The sequence below is a fragment of the Scyliorhinus torazame genome, chromosome 16 (genome assembly GCF_047496885.1).
Source record: "Scyliorhinus torazame isolate Kashiwa2021f chromosome 16, sScyTor2.1, whole genome shotgun sequence".
Taxonomy (NCBI): Eukaryota; Metazoa; Chordata; class Chondrichthyes; order Carcharhiniformes; family Scyliorhinidae; genus Scyliorhinus; species Scyliorhinus torazame.
The window spans coordinates 4,341,886-4,363,772 of record NC_092722.1 but is presented as its reverse complement, the minus strand read 5'-3'; the positions used below and the strand labels follow the sequence as shown (position 1 = coordinate 4,363,772).

General features: G+C 47.3%; 1 protein-coding gene across 2 annotated transcripts in view; it reads right to left on the bottom strand.

Moving 5' to 3' along the window:
- cfap74 (cilia and flagella associated protein 74) overlaps positions 1–21,887 on the bottom strand; it is a 209,875-nt gene that overhangs the window by 77,359 nt on the left and 110,629 nt on the right. For both annotated transcript variants that reach the window (XM_072477806.1, XM_072477807.1), the window contains exons 15-20: positions 18,829–18,895; positions 15,638–15,727; positions 11,376–11,522; positions 6,202–6,235; positions 3,570–3,619; positions 1,168–1,290 (exon numbers count right to left, since the gene is read on the bottom strand). In XM_072477806.1, the coding sequence (XP_072333907.1) occupies positions 1,168–1,290; positions 3,570–3,619; positions 6,202–6,235; positions 11,376–11,522; positions 15,638–15,727; positions 18,829–18,895 (511 nt within the window). The remainder of the gene's footprint in view (positions 1–1,167; positions 1,291–3,569; positions 3,620–6,201; positions 6,236–11,375; positions 11,523–15,637; positions 15,728–18,828; positions 18,896–21,887) is intronic.

Below are 21,887 nucleotides of genomic sequence, written 5' to 3'. Positions count from 1 at the left end.
TGTCCCAAAGCGAGGAGCAGGTCTGCGCGCTGCCTGCTTGTGTGTGACTGGGAGTGAGTGGCGAGGGAGCGTTTAAAAGCAGCTCGCTAGATGCGAGTTGGGCGAATCAGACGGCGAGACAGCCAGTAATAGCGAGAAGCTCGTGGAGGCTCATTTCCAGCACTAGGTGCGTTAAATATGGGTCAAGATCTCGGCAACGTGGCTGTTGAGAAACACCCCGCCCAAAATGACACATCGCGCCCAATGCCTTTTCAGGAAGGGAGTTCCAAAGCCTCCGACCCTCTGAGAGAAAACATTTTGCCTCATCTCTGGAAACATAAATCAGATAGGGTAGAATTTTCAGCTTATGCCTCATATGCAAAGAACAAAGAACAATACAGCACAGGAACAGGCCCTTTGGCCCCCCAAGCTTGTACTGGTAGACTTATGGCAGGAACTTATATTGGAAAATCAGGGGCCACTTGCCATGATGGAGGGAATGCTGCGTAACATGTGTAGGTGATTTTCTAATACTTATTGCCTGTGGCATGCATGAGGACAGCTAATAACAAAATAGCTACCCTGTGTACTAGCTAATTTCGGAAGCTGCGTAGCGATATTCAACAGCTAAGCTGTTTATTTGGCATGTCTGTTTAAGGCCACTGCTAGATTTGTGTGTAAGTAGTGCAATTGGAGATTGACCATTGATAAATAGATTAACAGATGCTTGTAAATCTTGCCTTTTTGTTGCGCAGTGGGGCATACTCCAGGCAAGCTTTGAAGCCGCCTGCGCCTGCCCAGCCTCAGCTGCAGCCACAGACTGCCCAGTGGATTGATCCCCTGACCACAATGGCGGCATGGCTGCTCGGTCTAATGTTTTATTTAAAACGTTAGGGAGAGGGTGCATCCTCGCCCTTACGTCCCTGAAAAGGCAACCTGCTGCCCCTTCTGACCGGAGAGCCTATAGAGCCTGCCTGCCAGCTTTAACGAGATGGTGGGCTCACCTTTTGACCACTCGCTAAATCGGGAAAACCCTCCTATTGGGACTTGAATGCCCTATTTCCCGTCTGAAAGGCAACCATTCAACCAACTGCACCAAGTCAACACTTGGATCATTCCAAATTCACGGTTTGCTTATTAATTCAAAACATATCTTATACAATCAGCCGACCAGTATACAAGGCTTACATTTTCTGATCCTGGATCAGCAAACATTATCTCCAGATCTGTGCGTAGTTTGCCAGGGATTATAGGTACAAAGATTATTGGCAACTTGGTTGAAGAAAATGGACCAATTTCATCCTCCATGATCTGAAAACAAAAATAATTCAGTAAGCAAAATCACTCAATGATTTAAGGTAACAGCAATGGCAAAGGCAATGAAGTTGTAGTTTTCATGTATTCCTTTACAGGATATGCCAATTTACCAGTATTAATTATTGCCAGGTGAGTGCTGGAACTGCTGTGATTAAATTTCATCTAAAAAAAACTTGGTCCAAACACACATAGGGGAGCTTTGTCCATACAGAGAACATAGAACATTACAGCGCAGTACAGGCCCTTCGGCCCTCGATGTTGCGCTGATCTGTGAAACAACTCGAAAGCCCATCTACACTATTCCCTTATCGTCCATACGTCTATCCAATGACCATTTGAATACCCTTAGTGTTGGCGAGTCCACTACTGTTGCAGGCAGGGCATTCCACGCCCTTACTACTCTCTGAGTAAAGAACCTACCTCTGACATCTGTCCTATATCTATCTTCCCTCAATTTAAAGCTATGTCCCCTCATGCTAGACATCACCATCCGAGGAAAAAGGCTCTCACTGTCCACCCTATCCAATCCTTTGATCATCTTGTATGCCTCAATTAAGTCACCTCTTAACCTTCTTCTCTCTAACAGTTTTAAAATATGCATGTGATTATTAATGTTTCTACTATTAAACAACCACAAGACTGTAATATGGTATGGATTGAGGAATAGCCATTCACACTGAACTGACCTAGTTGAGTTAAATACCTCACAGTTGTTGGCATTTTTAAACTAGCGCCTACTTTTCATTCTTTAATAGCTTTCCCTGGCAGTCAAACCTGCGCAGACTGCAACTCAAATTTGTATTTCAATAAAAAGGGAGTAGTTACCACAGAATCATCAAGATAAACATGAACTGGGACGCAATTAGGCCTCAGACCAGGAGCAAGGTTTATCATTTGAAGAAGGTTAAATTCAATAGTTAAGTGTAGATTCAAAACAAATGGATTGAGGGAGGATGTTTAACAACTGTTCAGGAGGAGAAATGGAACACTATTGAAAAAAAACACAATGGTGGCCATGTAAACTAATTACAATCCCAGGATTGGCAAATTGAGACTGAAAAAGTGTGACCCTAAATGGGTTCATAAACAAAAAGTGAAATAAAAAGGAAAAACAAGCTAAACACATCCTGCAGGGGAGAAAAGAGAAGCTCACTGATTTGTATATAAGATCATGCAAAAATGTATTAAACATATGATCAAAAAGACAAAGGGGCTTGAAAATATACAGCTGCAGAGGCAATACACAAGATTAAAACTATCTTTCAATATTACCATAGCAGGCGAGCTGCATCACTATGTGTATATTCATTGCTGACCCTCTGTCAGGGAGAGATGCAAAACAGATTGCAAACCCTGACCAAATTGGGGTAAGAAAATCTGCTAAATTCTTCTCTGACTCCTTCAGATCACCCTGGCCCTGATAATTCCATGCAATACCTATCATCACCCTGCCAGAAACGGGTTACGCTCTTGCTTGAGGGAAGAGCACACCCTACTCCGTTTGCAGGACAGACTGACATGTACCAGAGCAGAGCTGCCATCTACAAAGACATCAAGCCAATGGAGGAGGCCATCATAGACATGCTGGACAGGAAGCAGATGGTGAGGCCAGAGGGTATGCCATGCAGAATGTTTGGCCATCTTCCTCTCCCCCTCTCTTGGCACTGAACTCTCCCTCACACACACTGCATGACAACCTGGTGCTCCTGAGAGCTGCCAGTTATCTGCTACTGTTTTCTTTTGCATTAATTGCAAACATTTGTCCCTCTCCCCTCATTTCAGATCTATTGAAACAATGCAGTCAACCATGGAGCATGTGTTCAATTCTTTGCACACTGCATGGGGTGTAGAATAATAATAATAATCTTTATGAGTGTCACAAGTAGGCGTACATTAACACTGCAATGAGGTTACTGTGAAAATCCCCTAGTCGCCACATTCCAGCGCCTGTTCGGGTACACTGAGGGAAAATTCAGAATGTCCAATTCACCTAACAGCACGTCTTTCGGGGACTTGTGGGAGGAATCCGCAGCACCCGGAGGAAACCCACGCAGATACGGGGAGAACGTGCAGACTCCATTGCCATCAGCGGGTTAAACACCGCTTTTCCCATCCGCCTTTCTCGAATTCTGGGAAAATCTCGCCATTAGCCTAAGATGTTTTTGACTGCTATTTTCTGATTTGTCACAACTGCAGTGAAAATCAAAAGAGAACATCAATGTACAAATATTTAAGAATTTGTTTTTTCTCAGTATCGTTTCCATTATTCTTACCTCACCAACTTTGACATCGGTTTGAATAATTTGTTCAAGATCAAATAAATCTGGAAATTCAAATAAATACAGGAAGACATAAATAAATGGAAGTGTAATTCTGTGTACGTATATGTGAAGTGGGCCATTTGGCAAAGGCTGCCACATCCTGCCTGGATAATAAGATCTAAATGGGGAGTGTTGCAAAGAGTTCTGGGAGTGCATTTGCACAAATCAGTTTGCTGGAAAAAATTGCCACAGTTCCATATCTGGTTCTCATTTTGATATATTTCTTTACCATTACATAGTACCTCTTCTGTTTCCTAGTTACCTTACTAATTAATTTTCCCTATCAAACTTCCATTGGCCTATATTGGAGAAGTTATCTGTTTATCCTGCCTCCTGTTTTGTAACTGTTGCTCTTTGAAACATTCTCTTCGTTCTAATAAATGATCAACAGCAGTAAAGAAACAAATGGGCATTCCTGCTTTATTATTTTATTACTTTCCTACCAAAAGCATTTACTCCTCAGCTATTTCATGCCTGCCTGACCAGGATGAGGGACATTTCTGCAGGTGACTAAGTGAATATCAAGCAGCCCTTTGCAGTGACGTTATAATTTAGGTGTAGGCAGTACCTGGAAAGATGGGGGGCAATATTGGTGGCACAAATGGGTAAATTTGTGAAGCCTTGGCATTTTCAGGAAGTCATTGAAAGAACCATCAATCTGAAAATACCGGGTGGGATTCACCGTCTGTCCTTGACAGCGGGATTCTCTGGTCACCCTGCGGTGAATGGAAGGTTTGGTTAGGCGTAAAATTCTCCATCCTCACGAGCAGCGGTGGGGGTGGGGGGGGGGGGCAGACCCACATTGCTGTGGATCTGCAGTCACATGCAGGCCAGACCAGGAAAGGACGGCAGATTTCCTTCCCTGAAAGACATTGGTGAACCCAATGGATTTTCAATTGACGATCGGTGTCATAGTCACCTTTACTGAGTACAGCTTTCAATTCCAGATTTGTTAACTGTATTTATATTCCACCAGTTGCCATGATGGAATTTGAACTTATGTCCCCAGTGTCATGCGAAAGTACCTTTAAGAAATGGATGTTTAAGCAATGTACCTTTAAGGAATGGAGCTGATCATATTACTGAAGTGATGTCAGAGGTTGGGGGGAGCTGAGCTCACTTCTGCTTTTGGTTTCAGTTTGAGAAAGCAGCTTGGGTGTGTCTATGTGTGTCCAGAGAGCTGCAGGGAGAAAAGCAAGGTGCTGGAGCTGAAGTCAACCAAGCTGATATATCTCTGCCATCCAACAGAAAATGTATATTAACTGTGACCTGTGTTACTGTTTTGAAGGTGTGAAGCCTTTTGGATGTTTGAAGGAACATTTTGAGGGATTATTTAGTGTTGTATTATTTTCGGGGTTATCTTTGAAGTAAGGGGTGTTAAGGGATCCAATGTTTATTTAACAGGTTAAGTTGAGTTCATGGAATAAACATTGTTTTGTGTTAAAAACCACGTGTCCATAATTGTAATATCACATCTGGGGAACAAGCCGTGTGCTTCAAAAGCAACAATCCATTAAAGGGGGAGGTTGGTTGAACTCCATGATACATTTTGGGGTTCTGAAAACACCTCGCCCATAACACCAGAGAATTAGCCCGGGTATTTAGGTTACAAGTCCAATGACATTGCAACTATGTCACTGTCTTCCCTGGATGAACAACTCAACTTTTGCCCAAAGTAGCAGCAAGAAGTGGATCAATTACTTCACAGATCTGTCTATACACGCGTGTGGCCCGAGCTAAACATGGCATTGGTTTTCACTTGATTGGTGGCGGCATGCGTCAAGAACTAAATGTATCTGTCCCAGGGACCTAGTTAGGGCCATGGTACAGCTCGAAGGAGCTTGCCCCTGTACAAGCTCTGCTCATTTGTACCTGAATTTTGCTTTGGTGTAATTCAGACAGCTTCGGACCCTGACTGGCATAGCAACGCATTCTCACGCATAATTGAAGGAAATTTCAGACTGTAGGCCGCAGAAGATGCGGCTGCTAACGTTCGAGCGCTTAAAATTGGGAAAGTCATAGAGGCTGGAATTAGAAGAGCACTGATATCTCAGAGGGTTGTGAGGCTGAAGGAGATTACTGAGGTGTAGAGAGGTGAGGCTGTGGAGGGCTTTGAAATCAAGGATGAGTTTTTAAATCCAAGTATCGCTGAACAATGAGGTCAGCAAATGCAGGAGTGAGGATCAACAGGACTGGGTACGAATTGGGGCAGCAGAGCTTTGGATGACTTCAAGTTTATGGCGGATGGAATATTGGAGGCCAATCAGGAGTGCACTGGAACAGTCAAATCCACAAGGTCAAAGGCATGGACTCGGGTTTCAGCAGCAGAAGAGCTCAGCAACGGCTGAACCAGATGATGTTTTGGAACAGGACATAGGCAGTCTTAGTGGTATATATGATGTGGTCATATATATGAAACCATTGTTGTGCACAGTCCAGTTCAATCTCAGAGGACTCAAGTAGTTGGCTAAGGAGTAGAATTTGTGGAGGCAACCAAAGGGAACAGCTTCCGTCTTCCCAATATTTAATTGGAAGAAATTTCTGCTCACCGTTTGCTGACTTTGGAAATTTGAACTTATATTACCTTTTTCAGCTGGAATAATAAATTCATTTAATTCCTGGGAAAATAAGAAAAGCCAATTAGATGGTACATAGTATAATGGCAGCTAGTCAAAATACTCATTTCGTTCATTCATGTGTGCTCTGCCCAAAGGGCGAAACATAAACAATTCCAATTCATGAGCCCTGATTTTAAATCTGGGCAACATTCAGACAAAAGAGGGTGTGGGGTATGTCAAACCTGCCAGTGTGCAACAAGCAATTTATTGGCCAGGCCTAATTTTTATACGATTGATTGGGATTGAGAATTCCTGGCTTATTTAAAGTGGGAATGACTGCTTAAAGTGAGGCCGTATTTGCTGCTTTTGTACTTCACAGCTACACAGCTGCACACCAGTCCTGGGAAATGAGCAAGCAGAACAAGGTTAGCACGGGGTCTGCATCACTTCACTTGGGTGCAGTTATCACACATCACGACTCTCCTAAGTTCGATGTCATTCAGTTTAGTCCCTTTACCTCTCTCAACGATATCTGTCACTACTCTTTTTTTAGCTTCCCTCCCGAACCCCCATCAACAACTGTTCCCCCCATTATATCCTTCAACGTTCATCATCTCCGTGCCATTAAAAGACTTGCCAAATCATATTTCCGATTTAGAATACGAGATATATATGTATTTGGAGAATTTACAGTGCCGAAGGAGGCCATTCAGCCCATTGAGTCTGCGCCGGACCTTGGAAAGAGCACTAAGCCCATACCTCCACCCTATCCCCATAACCCCACCCAACCTTTTTTTTTTTTTAACACTAAGGGGCAATTTAGCATGGCCAATCCATCTAACCTGCACACCTTTGAACTGTGGGAGGAAACCGGAGCACCCGGAGGAAACCCATGCAAATACAGGGAGAACGCACAGACAGCGACCCAAGCTGGGAATTGAACCTAGGACCCTGGAGCTGTGAAGAGACAGTGCTAACCACTGTGCTACTGTGCCGCCCATTCAAATGTAATGTAAACAAATTGATTCAAATAATCCTCACCATTATTTTGGAATTTTGTACTATGTCCAAACTCGCTTTACTACTATTAATGGTTTACTTCAAGGAAGTTGAAGTAAACCATTAATAGTAACATTACGGTGGGACGGGCAATAAGCAAAGAAATAACTGATGCATGTAGAAATGGTACAGCAGTTATCATGGGGGATTTTAATCTACATGTCGATTGGTTTAACCAGGTCTGTCAAGGCAGCCTTGAGGAGGAGTTTTGATGATGTATCCGCGATAGTTTCCCAGAACAGTATGTAATGGAACCTATGAGGGAACAAGCGGTCCTACATCTGGTCCTGTGTAATGTGACAGGACTGATTAATGATCTCATAGTTAGGGGGCGGAATTCTCCCATTCGGCGGCAGAGTGTCCACGCCGTCGGAAACGGCGTCGCATTTCACGACGTCTTGAACGGGCCGCTGGGAGTACCGATTCTGGCCCCTACAGGGGCCCAGCACGGCGCTGGAGCAGATCACGCCGCAGCACCAGCCTCCCATCCCGGCGCGACCTGTGCGCCGCGCCAACCCGCACATGCGCGGTGGCCTCCCTCAACGTGCCGGCCCCGACGCAACATGGCGCGGGAGCTCAGGGGCCGGCAGGTAAGAAAATAGGCCCGGGAAGCGAGAGACCGGTCCGTCGATCGGTGGACCCCGATCGCGGGCCAGGCCCCACCGGGGTCGGAGCCCCCCTCCCCCACACAGGCCGCTTCCCGACCCTGCACGCAGAGTTCCCGCTGGCTGCGACCTGGTGTGGGCGGCGCCGGCGGGACTCTGCCTTTTTAGAGCGGCCGGATAATCGTCGACCCGGCCGCGCAGAGTGGCCTGCAACCGGCGCTGCGCCAAACGCGCCGGTGCCAATGGTACCGATCTTCCGCTGCGCGGAGAATCGCGTCCCGGCATTGAGGTGGCGTGGCGCGGTTGCGGGGATTCTCTGGCCCGGCGCGGGGCTGGGAGAATCCCGCCCTGGGATCCTCTCTGAAGGAGCAATCACAATATGGTGGAATTTAAAATACAGATGGAGGGTGAGAAGGTAAAATCAAACACTAGTGTTTTGTGCTTAAACAAAGGAGATTACAATGGGATGAGAGAAGCGCTAGCTAAGGTAGACTGGGAGCAAAGACTTTATGGTGAAACAGTTGAGGAACAGTGGAGAACCTTCCAAGTGATTTTTCACAGTGCTCAGAAAAGTTTATACCAATAAAAAGTAAGAACGGTAGAAAGAGGGAAAATCGACCGTGGATATCTAAGGAAATAAGGACGAGTATCAAATTGAAGAAAAAAGCGTACAAAGTGGCAAAGATTTGGGGGAGACTAGAGGATTGGGAATTTTTTAGGGGGAAACAGAAAGCTACTAAAAAAGCTATAAAGAAGATGAAGATAGATTATGAGAGTAAACTTGCTCAGAATATAAAAGCAGATAGTAAAAGTTTCTACAAATATATAAAACAAAAAAGAGTGGCTAACGTAATATTGGTCCTTTAGAGGATGAGAAGGGAGATTTAATAATAGGAGATGAGGAAATGGCTGAGGAACTGAACAGGTTTTTTGGGTCGGTCTTCACAGTCGAAGACACAAATAACATGCCAGTGACTGATGGAAATGACAGGTGAGAAACTTGAGATGATTGTTATCACTAAGGAGGTAGTGATGGGTGTAGCCATCTGAGATGGCCACCTGCAAAGGACCATGGGAATTATGGCCAACCCAGGACTCAGACAGATACAGAGCTTCTGTGCATTTGAAACGCAGGTAGATAGACCTGTTCGAAACCCCCGCTCGTTTGCATTTTAATGGCCCGTTCCCCAGAACAATAGGACTCCAATCAAGAAATTGATAAAGCCACAGACTGATCGGCGCCACTCCCTTTACTCAGAGAGCCCAACTGTCAAGGTCAATGACCGCGAAGGACACGCCCAGCCACCAAGGCACCCGCCCCTTTATTGGCCAAAATCGAAGGCAGTGATCGAAGCCTGTCGGATTATTGGGTCCAAGATCAAGGACCGCCCCAAAGTGCGCGAAATCCCAGAGGGATAAAAAGGGACACAGCCATGTGTTCTGCCTCTTTTGGACCCGGCTTGTGCAAGCCTTTTTTGGATCCGGCCTGTGCCAGCCCAACTGCAGCATAACGACCAGACAGCCATGTTCAAGACCAGCGATCGCTACCTGACGGATGAGCCTAGCAGAGACAGAGCCACTTCTTCAAACCAGCCATGTGAGATCAAGATAAAGGCCTTATCCACTTGCACAGTGCTGGTCATCCTGAAGTTAAGTATAGGTTATTGTAGCTTATAGGTGTAGTTTAACTTGTAGTAGATATTGTGTTTGCATGTTGAAGTAATCCTTGTGTGTGTAAACAAACCATCTTTTGAACTGACTAACTGGTTGTGTGGTCATTAGACCGATATAAGGGAAAGACTTGTGGTTCACTGAGATAAATAGAAATACCCACAGTATTGGCGATGCTGTTGGGACATAACATCATATTATAAATAGAGCCTCATTATCATAAAGGGCAACATGGGCAAGCTAATGGAGCTGAAGGCAGACAAGTCTCTTGGCCCTGATGGAGTGCATCCCAGAGTACTAAAAGAGATGGCTAGTGAAATTGCAAATACACCAGTGATAATTTACCAAAATTCACTGGACTCTGGTCCGGCGGATTGGAAATTAGCAAACGTGACACCACTGGTTAAAAAAGGAGGTAGGCAGAAAGCGTGTAATTATAGGCCAGTTAACTTAACTTTGGTCATAGGGAAAATGCTGGAATCTATCATCAAGGAAGAAATAGCGAGGTATCTGGATGGAAATTGTCCCATTGGACAGATGCAGCTTGGGTTCATAAAGGACAGGTCGTGCCTAACTAATTTAGTGGAATTCTTTGAGGACATTACCAGTGCGGTAGACAACGGGAAGCCAATGGATGTGGTATATCTGGATTTCCAGAAAGCTTTTAACAAGGTGCCACACAAAAGGTTGCTGTATGACATAAAGATGCATGGCATTAAGGGTAAAGTAGTAGCATGGATAGAGGATTGGTTAATTAATAGAAAGCAAACAGTGGGGATTAATGGGTGTTTCTCTGGTTGGCAATCAGTAGCTAGTGGTGTCCCTCAGGGATCAATGTTGGGCCCACAATTGTTCACAATTTACATAGATGATTTGGAGTTGGGGACCAAGGGCAATGTGTCCAAGTTTGCAGACGACACTAAGATAAGTGGTAAAGCAAAACGTGCAGAGGATACTGGAAGTCTGCAGAGGGATTTGGATAGGCTAAGTGAATGGGCTAGGGTCTGGCAGATGGAATACAATGTTGACAAATGTGAGGTTATCCATTTTGGTAGGAATAATAGCAAAAGGGATTATTATTTACATTATAAAATATTAAAACATTCTGCTGTGCAGAGAGACCTGGGTGTGCTAGTGCATGAGTCGCAAAACGTTGGTTTACAGGTGCAACAGGTGATTAAGAAGGCAAATGGAGTTTGTCCTTCATTGCTAGAGGGATGGAGTTTAAGACTAGGGAGGTTATGCTGCAATTGTATAAGGTGTTAGTGAGGCCACACCTGGAGTATTGTGTTCAGTTTTGGTCTCCTTACCAGACAAAGGACGTACTGGCGCTGGAGGGTGTGCAGAGGAGATTCATTAGGTTAATCCCAGAGTTGAGGGGGTTGGGTTATGAGGAGAGGTTGAGTAAACTGGGACTGTCTCATTGGAATTTAGAAGGATGCAGGGGAGGATCTTCTAGAAACATATAAGATTATGAACGGAATAGATAGGATAGATGCGGGCAGGTTGTTTTCACTGGCGGGTGAAAGCAGAACTAGGGGGCATAGTCTCAAAATAAGGGGAAGTAGATTTCGGACTGAGTTTAGGAGGAACTTCTTCACCCAAAGGGTTGTGAATCTATGGAATTCCTTGTCCAGTGAAGCAGTAGAGGCTCCTTCATTAAATGTTTTTAAGATAAAGATAGATAGTTTTTTGAAGAATAAAGGGATTAAGGGTTATGGTGTTCGGGCCGGAAAGTGGAGCTGAGTCCACAAAAGATCAGCCATGATCTCATTGAATGGCGGAGCAGGCTCGAGGGGCCAGATGGCCGACTCCTGCTCCTAGTTCTTATGTTCTTATGTTTGATACCATCTAAACATTCTTACTTCTCCGACAATCGATTGTTTGGGATGAAATTTCACAAACTGGAAATACGTGCTCCGTGCTCCACGGTTGGTCAGAGTGATGTTCCGTGTGATTATTTCACCAATAGTATGGCAGCCAAAATCGACAACTTGCTGATCCACAACCAGCTGCAGGAGCCAAATCAAAGTTATTATTCATAGCAGATTGGTGCATGTGTTTGAACAACACTTCCCACAGTACATACAGGTTTCAAGCAATTTATCACAGTCCTCCCACTGTTATAAAGGAATGAGTGTTTATTTGGACTTTGAAACAATTAGAAATACCAGCACAGATGGAGCATCACATTTATTTTCCTTCCATTGTTCCTTCTTTCCATTTTGAATGCTTTTATCCTGCGATATAAATCTAGATATTTTCTTCGCGACATTGATGTTTTACATATTTGTGGAATTTCTTTCATGTTACTTTAAGACCAGAACTAATTTGATTATTTTAAATGGATTTATGCTCCCGTAAAAGAGCAGAAAAAACTATATGAAAGTAGTTAGCATTTGTACACCAATGTCACAAACAATAAAATCAAGCGTACATTCTACTGGTTCCAACAAGAACTGGGTGCGAAATTCTCCTGTATCGGCGTGATGTCCGCCGACTGGCGCCCAAAATGGCGCAAATCAGTCGGGCATCGCGCCGCCCCAAAGGTGCGGAATGCTCCGCATCTTGGGGGGCCGAACACCAACCTTAAGGGGCTAGGCCCGCGCCGGACGAATTTCCGCCCCGCCAGCTGGAGGAAAAGGCCTTTGGTGTCCCGCCAGCTGGCGCGGAAATGACATCTCCGGGCGGCGCATGCGCGGGAGCATCAGCGGCCGCTGACGGCATTCCCGCGCATGCGCAGTGGAGGGAGTCTCTTCCGCCTCCGCCATGGTGGAGACCGTGGCGAAGGCGGAAGGGAAAGAGTGCTTCCACGGCACAGGCCCGCCCGCGGATCGGTGGGCCCCGATCGCGGGCCAGGCCACCGTGGGGGCACCCCCCGGGGCCAGATCGCCCCGCGCCCCCCCAGGACCCCGGAGTCCGCCGGCGCCGCCTTGTCCCACCGGTAAGGTAGGTGGTTTCCACTACGCCGGCGGGACAGGCATTTTAGCGGCGGGACTTCGGCCCATCCGGGCCGGAGAATCGCGAGGGGGGGCCCGCCAACTGGCGCGGCGCGATTCCCGACGCCGCCGAATATCCGGTGGTGGAGAATTCGGCAACCGGCGGGGGCGGGATTCACGCCAGCCCCCGGCGATTCTCCGACCCGGCGGGGGGTCGGAGAATCTCGCCCCTGATACTCTGGGCGTCATTCTCCGACCCCCCGCCGGGTCGGAGAATGGCTGTTGGCCGCCGTGAATCCCGCCCCCGCCGAAGTCTTCGCTCCCGGAGATTGGGCGGGGGCGGGAATCCGGCCGCGCCGGTTGGCGGGACCCCCCGCTGGATTCTCCGGCCCGGATGGGCCGAAGTCCCGCCCAGAAATTGCCTGTCCCGCCGGCGTAAATCAAACCTGGTATTTACCGGCGGGACCAGGCGGCGTGGGCGGGCTCCGGGGTCCTGGGGGGGGGGGGGGCGCGGGGTGATCTGACCCCGGGGGGTGCCCCCACGGTGGCCTGGCCCGCAATTGGGGCCCACCGATCCGCGGGCGGGCCTGTGCCGTGGGAGCACTCTTTCCCTTCCGCCTCCGCTACGGCCTCCACCATGGCGGAAGCGGAAGAGACTCTCCCCACTGCGCATGCGCGGGAAACTGACAGCGGCCGCTGACGCTCCCGCGCATGCGCCGGGGAACTGACAGCGGCCGCTGACGCTCCCGCGCAGCATTTCCGCGCCAGCTGGCGGGGAAACAAACGCCATTTCCGCCAGCTGGCATTCCGCACCTTTGGGCCGGCGCGATGCCCGTCTGGTTGGCGCCGGCTTTGGCGCCAGTCGGCGGACATCCCGCCGTTGGGGGAGAATTTCGCCCCTTATTCTTGTGAATGTGTGCAGGGCATTTGTCCATTTTTAGAATTCATTGACAGGATGTGGGTGTTGCTGATTAGGCCAGCATTTATTGCCCATCCCTAGTTGTCCTTCAGAAGGTGGTGGTGAGCTGCCTTCTTGAACCGCTGCAGTCCTTGAGGTGTAGGTACACTCACTGTGCTATTAAGGAGAGAGTTCCAAAATTTTGTCCCAGCGACAGTGAAGGAGCGGCGATATATTTCCAACTCAGGGTGATGAGTGACTTGGAGGGAAATCTCCAAGTGGTGGGGTTCCCAGTTATCTGCTGCTCTTATCCTTCTCTACGGTAATAAATGAAAATCGCTTATTGTCACAAGTAGGCTTCAAATGAAGTTACTGTGAAAAGCCCCTAGTCGCCAAATTCCGGCGCCTGTTCGGGGAGGCTGGTAGTGGTCGTGGGTTTGGAAGGTGCTGTCTAAGGAACCTTGATGAGTTACTGCAGTGCATCTTGTAGATGATGCACACGGCTGCTACTGTTCACCGGTGGTGGAGGGTTTGTGTGTTTGTGGAAGGAGGAGCAATCAAGCGGGGCTGCTTTGCCCTGGATGGTGTTGAGCTTCTTGAGTGTTGTTGGAGCTGCACTCGCCCAGGCAAGTGGAGAGTATTCCATTACACTCCTGACTTGTGCCTTGTCGATGGTGGACAGGCTTTGAGGGGTCAGGAGGTGAGTTACTCACCGTAGGATTCCTAGACTTTGACCTGCCCTGGCAGCCACAATATTAATGTGGCTAGTCCAGTTCAATTTCTGATCAATACCATCAATGGTAATGATGTTGATTGTGGGGGATTCCACGATGATAATGCCATTGAATGTCATGGGGCGGTGGTTAGATCCTCTCTTGTTGAGATGGTCACTGCCTGGCTCTTGGGTGAGGCGCGAATGTAACTTGCCACTTGTCAGCCCAAGCCTGGATATTGTCCAGGTCTTGCTGCATTTGGACATGGACTGCTTCATTATCTGAGGAGTCGCGAATGGTGCTGAACATTGTGCAGTCATCCGCAAACATCCCCACTTCTGATCTTATGATGGAAGGGAGGTCATTGATGAGCAGCTGAAGATGATTGGGCCTAGGACACTACCCTGAGGAACTCCTGCAGTGATGTCCTGGAGCTCAGATGATTGACCTCCAACCACCACAACCATCTTCCTTTGTCCCAGGTATGACTCCAACCAGCGAAGAGTTTCCCCCCGATTCCCATTGGCTCCAGTTTAGCTCGGGCTCCTTAATGCCACACTCGGTCAAATGCTCCCTTGATGTCGAGGGCAGTGACTTTCACCTCACCTGTGTCACTCAGCTCTTTTGTCCATGTTTGAACCAAGGCTGTAATGAGGTCAGGAGCTGAGTGGCCCTGGCGGATCCCAAACTGAGCGTCCATGAGCAGGTTATTGCTGAGTAAGTGCCGCTTGATAGCACAGTTGATGGCTCTTTCCATCATTTTGCTGATGATGGAGAGTAGGCTGGGCGGTAATTGGCTGGGTTGGATTTGGCCTGTTTCTTGTGTACAGGTTACATCTGGGCAATTTTCCACATTGCCAGGTAGATGCCAGCCTTGTAGCTGTACTGGAACAGCTTGGCCATGGGTGCGGCAAGGTCCAGAGCACAAGTCTCAGTACTACTGTTTCAGCACTATTGGTCAGGGTCCATAGCCTTTGCAGTATCCAGTGCATTCAGCCATTTCTTGATATCACGTGGAGTGAATCGTATTGGTTGAGGACTGACATCTGTGATTACCTGCAGCAGTACGTCACTGACCAAACCCCAAGACCCACAGCAGGCAATTGATAGTGATCAGGATCTGGTCTTTCCTCAGCCTCAGAACATTAGAGGACGAGCTAATTAAGAGGCATGCCTCCGAAGTTACAATTTATTTTCATGAGTCTGTGTTGTATTAGAGGAGGTCAAGAAATGGGTAGAGCATAACCTGCTGAAGTCTCAGAACTGTAATAACTGATACAATGTCAGCACCTCAGCTAGTCTTTTCACTCTTAATCATATCAATCAGTAAGTCACAGTAGATTGTCCCTGTCAATGCTGCAGGCAGTAGACATCAACAGCACTTTCCTTGCAGGCTTTGAGGCTGTATGTCAAGGTTATTTAAGTACCCAGAGACTGAACTACATTGTTTTCGGATTAGGAATTGGGGAATGTATCACAGAAGCCCATGCACTGTAACAGAATGTGTGTGAAGTCGTTTTGGCTTTTTACATATCAATGATAATGGTAAAGATGCACATGTTTGTGTCAAGACTTACATCACATTTTTTAGTTGTACATTTAAGCGGAATAGCAAAGGAACCAATATGAGTCCGAAATATTATCTCCCCTTCAAAATCTTCATTAACCTGAATACAAAAATAAAATTAATCCTCATGTATTTAAACATTAATTATCAAACTCTTTCCTCCAACAATTGCTACTCTGAAAATGATAATTCCTCACTCTTCTCCTAATCCTTTGTTATTTTAATCTTTTGCTGTAAAGTTTTCTCCTTCTTGTTTTTCCTTTATCTTAAAATCACCTGGAATATTTCTATATGGGCGGGATTCTCCCTTCCCCAGGCAGGCGGGAAAACCGGCGCTAACCACTCCGGCACCAACAGCCCCCGAAGGTGCAGACTTCTCCCCATTTTCCAGGACTAGGTGGACGCGGGACGGGTTGGCGGCGCTCCAGCCGGTGCCAAAGGGCCGGCGTGAGTTCGCGCATGCCCAGACCGGCCGGAGTAGGGGGTTCTTTTCTCCACGCCGGCCCCCGGGCAATATGGTGGAGACCTACAGGGGCCGGCGCGGATGAAAGAAGTCCCCCCCCAAGGAACAAGCCCGCCCGCAGATTGGTGGGCCCCGATCGCGGGCCAGGCCACCCTGGGGGCCCCCCTCCGGGGTCGGATTCCCCCCCACACCCCATCGAGGATACTCACGCCCCCGCATACTCACCTGCCAGGTCCCGCCGTGCGTGAGGTGAGTAATTCACACCGGCGGGACTGGCCAAAAATGGACGGTCGCTCGGCCCATCGGGGCCCGGAGAATCGCTGAGGGGCGCTGCTGTCAACGGCCCCTGACCGTCGCCACCCGAAAAACGGCATCGGAGAATTCGGCAGCCGGAGTCGGGATTCACGCCTCCCCCCGGGGATTCTCTGACCCGGTGGGGGGTCGGAGAATCCTGGCCCATGTCCCTCCTAATTGATCAATGTTAACCTCTGCCTTCAGTGTCTTCTTGGCTTCAGCCATTCAACATCTTGTTAAAAGTCCCTTCCATCATTTGCAGTATCTTTTGTATGTTTCCCACAAGTTTTTTTCCTATTTCAGTGCCAATATCAAATACACATGGCTCACACAAATAGTGCACTGAGGCCATGAGGTGTCTGAAGGGGTTCGAAAGATGGGGCAGGATTTTAAAATGGCGGCCTGATCCACGTATATTCTTCCTGTACTGGTGATTTGAGCATGCCAAACAAATGGCAAAATTCCATCAAATAGCGGTGTCGTTCTTGGTCCTGCTGGCTGGCACCAAGAAACACTCTGCTAAACTCTCCCGAAAAACAGGACTGTGTTTCTGTCTTGTTAAATCGCACCCAATGTGTCATCTATATTCCATTAATTCAGATGGAAGGAAAGTCAAGTGGGTTTTAGTACGAGCTTGCAATCTTCCCTGACAGATTTTGATCCATTCCGGTCATGCTTAACCCAAGGTGGTAATAACAAAAATCTACCCTCGTTCAAGATGAGAGGAGTTGGAGAAAGCTTCTGGATTTAAAACTAAGTTTAATCTGCAATCTGTGAGATGGAAGTCCGAATACCATTGAAAGTTATTATTTCTAAAAGCAATTACACAAACTATTCAAAACGCTGTGGCACCTCATTGTCACAAGCAATGGCAGAACTAAATTTTTAACCTACCTGGTTATTTCCATGGTTGGGATTTTATGGTCTCTCCCGCCCAGCAGGATATTACCTGAAGCTAATTGGTTTGCGATCTTCTAATCCATGGAGCTAATTGATCCTGTATCTTTCAATAGTTCATATGCTCCCTCTCACTGCTTATTTTGGATTGAATGATAGCCCTCTTAAAATGAGATCAGTCATAGTTTTGTGAGGTTTTTTTCCCACTATTCTTTAAGTCTAATCAGCCAGAAAAACAGTAAAAAAGGGAACTGAAATCCACATTACATAGAACATAGAACGATACAGCGCAGTACAGGCCCTTCGGCCCACGATGTTGTACCGAAACAAAAGCCATCTAACCTACACTATGCCATTATCATCCATATGCTTATCCAATAAACTTTTAAATGCCCTCAATGTTGGCGAGTTCACTACTGTTGCAGGTAGGGCATTCCACGGCCTCACCACTCATTACAATAAAGGAACACTAACTTCAAGGTCTTACAAGATACTGCGAGGCCTGGATAGAGTGGAGGTGGAGAGGATGTTTCCACTTGTAGGAAAAACTAGAACCAGAGGACACCATCTCAGACTAAAGGGACGATCCTTTAAAACAGAGATGAGGAGGAATTTCTTCAGCCAGAGGGTGGTGAATCTGTGGAACTCTTTGCCGCAGAAGGCTGTGGAGGCCAATTCAGAGTGTCTTTAAGACAGAGATAGATAGGTTCTTGATTAATAAGGGGATCAGGGGTTATGGGGAGAAGGCAGGAGAATGGGGATGAGAAAATATCAGCCATGATTGAATGGCGGAGCAGACTCGCTGGGCCGAGTGGCCTAATTCTGCTTCTACGTCTTATGGTCTTATGGCCTTCTTCAGCATCTCACATGCATCCTTGGAATCCGAAACCAACAGAGCAAAATTCTGAAATACTGGGGTACATCAAAACAGAAAGGAAGACCACCCATTTCAATCAACTCACTGGAAGGACCACACTTGGAACTTAAGAGGCAGAAAAAGACGAAGCCTGCCTAGGGGAAAGAGAAAATAATGGTCAAAGCTGACGGAAACTACAGGCAAAAATGTAATTGATAGTTGGGTGGTCAGGGAATCTCCAAGGTAACAGAAAACACCACAAGGAAAACACAGGAACGTTGGACCAGATGGTGGACAGGTCTGTCGCTATCCACAATTAATGACAAACCCAAGGAGCAGCACAGCTTCTCCATAATTTGCCAGATCCAAATCACATATGTAAGACTTGAACGTGTACACATTTCTAGATGTCAAATTATCAACACCCTTCCAACATGTCACTTGGACGAAGATATTCAACATTGTACATGCAAACAGTGTCTGGTAATTTAGGTACAAATGTTTTAAACCAGCCCTTATGAAGAGAAAGGGAACTGAGTTACAAGATGCAAAGTCGTCAGGGTACCTTAAAGCAAGCAGGATTATTTCTGAATTACTTGACTGAAGAAAACATTCGAGGGGCTGGTAATTATTACCAGTGGTGAATATTCTTGGCACAAACATCTTTAATCATGCCTATGTTTCTTCTTACCAGAGGTTTGAAAGTCACTGCCATCTCACAAGACATACCAGCTGAAATTTGACCTGGAGGCTTGAATCTAGAGTTACATATAAAAATACAAGGTAACAAGAAATGTTATAAGACATCAACCATACTCCAAATCTGCAGTTCAAGTAACTAGAAATGATTAATTTGGAAAATATATTGGCATAATGGAACAGAGCAAAGGTCAAGGGGAAAGATCAACAAGATATCAGGTAGAATTTTCCAACTAAATGGCAAAGTGTTTGGTTCTGCCTGCAAACCGATGTGTTTCTCTCCAGAAGCACAGCCAGGGAGCTGGATTCTCCACACCCTGACATAGAAATCACTGCCGGTGCCGAGGCAGAGAAGCCATTTTCCGCAAGGAGTCGGGACCGGCGGCGGTTCCCCGAATCTGCAGGCCCCGAAAAGCGGTGTATCGGGCCACCTAGCACCTACCTGGGCCCATTGCTGGAGGCCCGCCCTGCCATTCTCCGCCCCAGACCGGCCGAAGTCCCGACGGCGTTGATCTAATGTGGTCCTGCTGGTCGCGAAACTAGCATGACCACTATCAGTCTGCGGCCATCCTGGTCAGGGGTGGGCCGATCGGATGGCCTTATACCCGTCCGGGCAATGTTTGGGCGGGCAGTCAGGGTCGGGCGCTGATCAGGGGGAGTCTATTTTCAGTGTCCAGCTCCGTGGCCTGAGTCCACCCTGGAGCATGGCGCGGCCCCTGGAGGCCGCCGCCGTGCGCATGCGCGAGCTCTGACTCGGAAGTGCGGGGCCCGTACCTGCAGCAAAAGCTGCTAGATTCACGGCTGGTCCCTGCTAGCCCCCTGCAGTTTTTCTGGCGTAAAGGTCCACAGTTTTTACGCCGGCATGGGGACATCGTCCCAATAACGCAGAATCCAGCCCCGGTTGTCAGGGGGGAGGGGGGGGGGGGGGGGTGTAGGCCACATGGGCTCGGGGGGGGGTGTAGCCGGGGCCGATTTGGTGCCAAATCCGTGGATTTGGAGCGTTGCTCTCAGGATCGGGGTGGCCTGGCTCAGACCATCATTGCTGCAGTCTGTGTTTTAAACGCACTCCTTTGGAGCTACTTACAGGCCCCAGGCTGCTCACCCTGCTGACCGCTCACTGTGTCCTGTAAATGTTCAGAGAGCCTCTGGTCATCTGGGAACCCACCTAGGCCACCCCTCTGGAAACCCTCAGACCCCAGCTGAATCATCATGGGATGGGCGTGGCCAAGCTCAATCAGCCATTCACCAAGTGCTGCCACTCCTCAGTGCATCCATCAGAAGTACGGCCCCACTACAGGGGAAGCAAGGGAATAGCATCTAGAATATTAACTGAACAAAGGCGACTGTTCTTCAACATGTTAACTTTCTCTTAGCCTCCAATCGAACTGTTGCCTCTGTGATCATGACAAAAAACAAAACAATATTATTTTGTAATCATATACAAAATCGGCTCGACGCACCATTCTCAAAATAATGGGGTTAAGTGGCATTGTCAGTCGGAAATGGGAATTGGCGACCCACTTGATTTTCTTTACCACTGACCTCAATGGAAACGAGGTGGGTGTGAAGAAAACTGTACATTCACTACCACTCATTCTGTATCAGCACTCATGACCAAATTTCACCCTCTCATTTCCTACACCAATCTAACCACTGCACGCCAACAAGTCGTTGATAAAAATGCACGAATTGACACACACACAAGCTGAATGCAATGTAAAAATTGAGTATTTTATTTTTCTGCTTTATTATAGAAGTGATTGAATGTATTTGAATAGATTAAGCTGGGAAAGACTTCTGCCACACAAGGAGATTGCAAACCAATATAGATAGTGATGTATTAGGTAGGAAGGTTTGATGTGTACTGCACTCGATGCAGGGAAGCTAGAAACAGGAGCGAAATTCTCCATCCCGCCCCGCCACATTTCTGCCCCGACCCGCCGGCGGGATGCTCCGTTACACCGGCCGGTCAATGGGGTTTCCCATTGTGGGGCAGCCCCACGCCGTCGGGAAACCCCCGGGCGCCGGCAAAACGGAGACTCCCGCCGGCGGAGAATGACGCCCCAGATGTCTAACACTGGAGAAGATCCAACACTGTTTTATTCAACGATAGAACTGATATACATATCCAGCTGTGGGTCGAAACTATACTGAACTGACTGGAGACCTTGTAGTAGCCTGACCAGACTTACTAGCGACCGCATGGTGTTTGCACTTGCTAGCTCGTGGACTCTGACTGTCTCAGTGGCTGGGTCCAGAGAGAGCGGGAAACCTGGTGCCCTCTGGATTTATAGTGGTAGTGTCCTGTCTGGTGATTGGCTGCACTATATTGTGTGCTTACTGGTCATCCTGTATGTCAATCACTGCCTGTCTGCATCTCATTATATACATGAGTGGATATTATGACAGATAGGTTGAGCGAGTGGGCAGAAAATTGGTAGATGGAGTACAATGTGGAAAGAGGTGAAGTTGTTCACTTTGGGAGGAGGAAGAAAAAAGTAGAGTATTACTTAAACGGAGAATGGTTGAAGATTGAAGAATTCTGAGGCACAGAGGGATCTAGGTGTTTTTGTACATGAGTCACAAAAGGTTAGTCGGCAGGCACAGCAAGTAATTAAGAAGGCTAAAGGAATACTATCCTTCTTTACGAGAGGAGTTGAGCATATAAGTAAGAATGCTATGTTTCAGTTATACAGGGAATTTGTGAGACCAGTTTCCTTAATTAAGGAAGAATGTAAATGTGGTGGAGATGGTCCAGAGGAGGTCAAATGGATTAATACCTGGATAAACGGATTGTCTTCTGAGGAAAGGTTTGACAGATTGGGCTTGTTTCCACTGGAGTTTAGAAGGGCGAGGGATGACTTGATTGAAGTATACAAGATCCTGAATGGTCTTGAGAAGGTGGACGTGAAAAGGATGTTTCCTCTTATGGGGGAGTCCAGAACTAGACGGCACTGTTTTAAAATTAGTGGTAGCTCTTTTAGGACAGAGATGAGGAGAAAAGTTTCTCTCAGAGAGTTGTGTAACTTTGGGACTTTTTGCCTCAGAAGA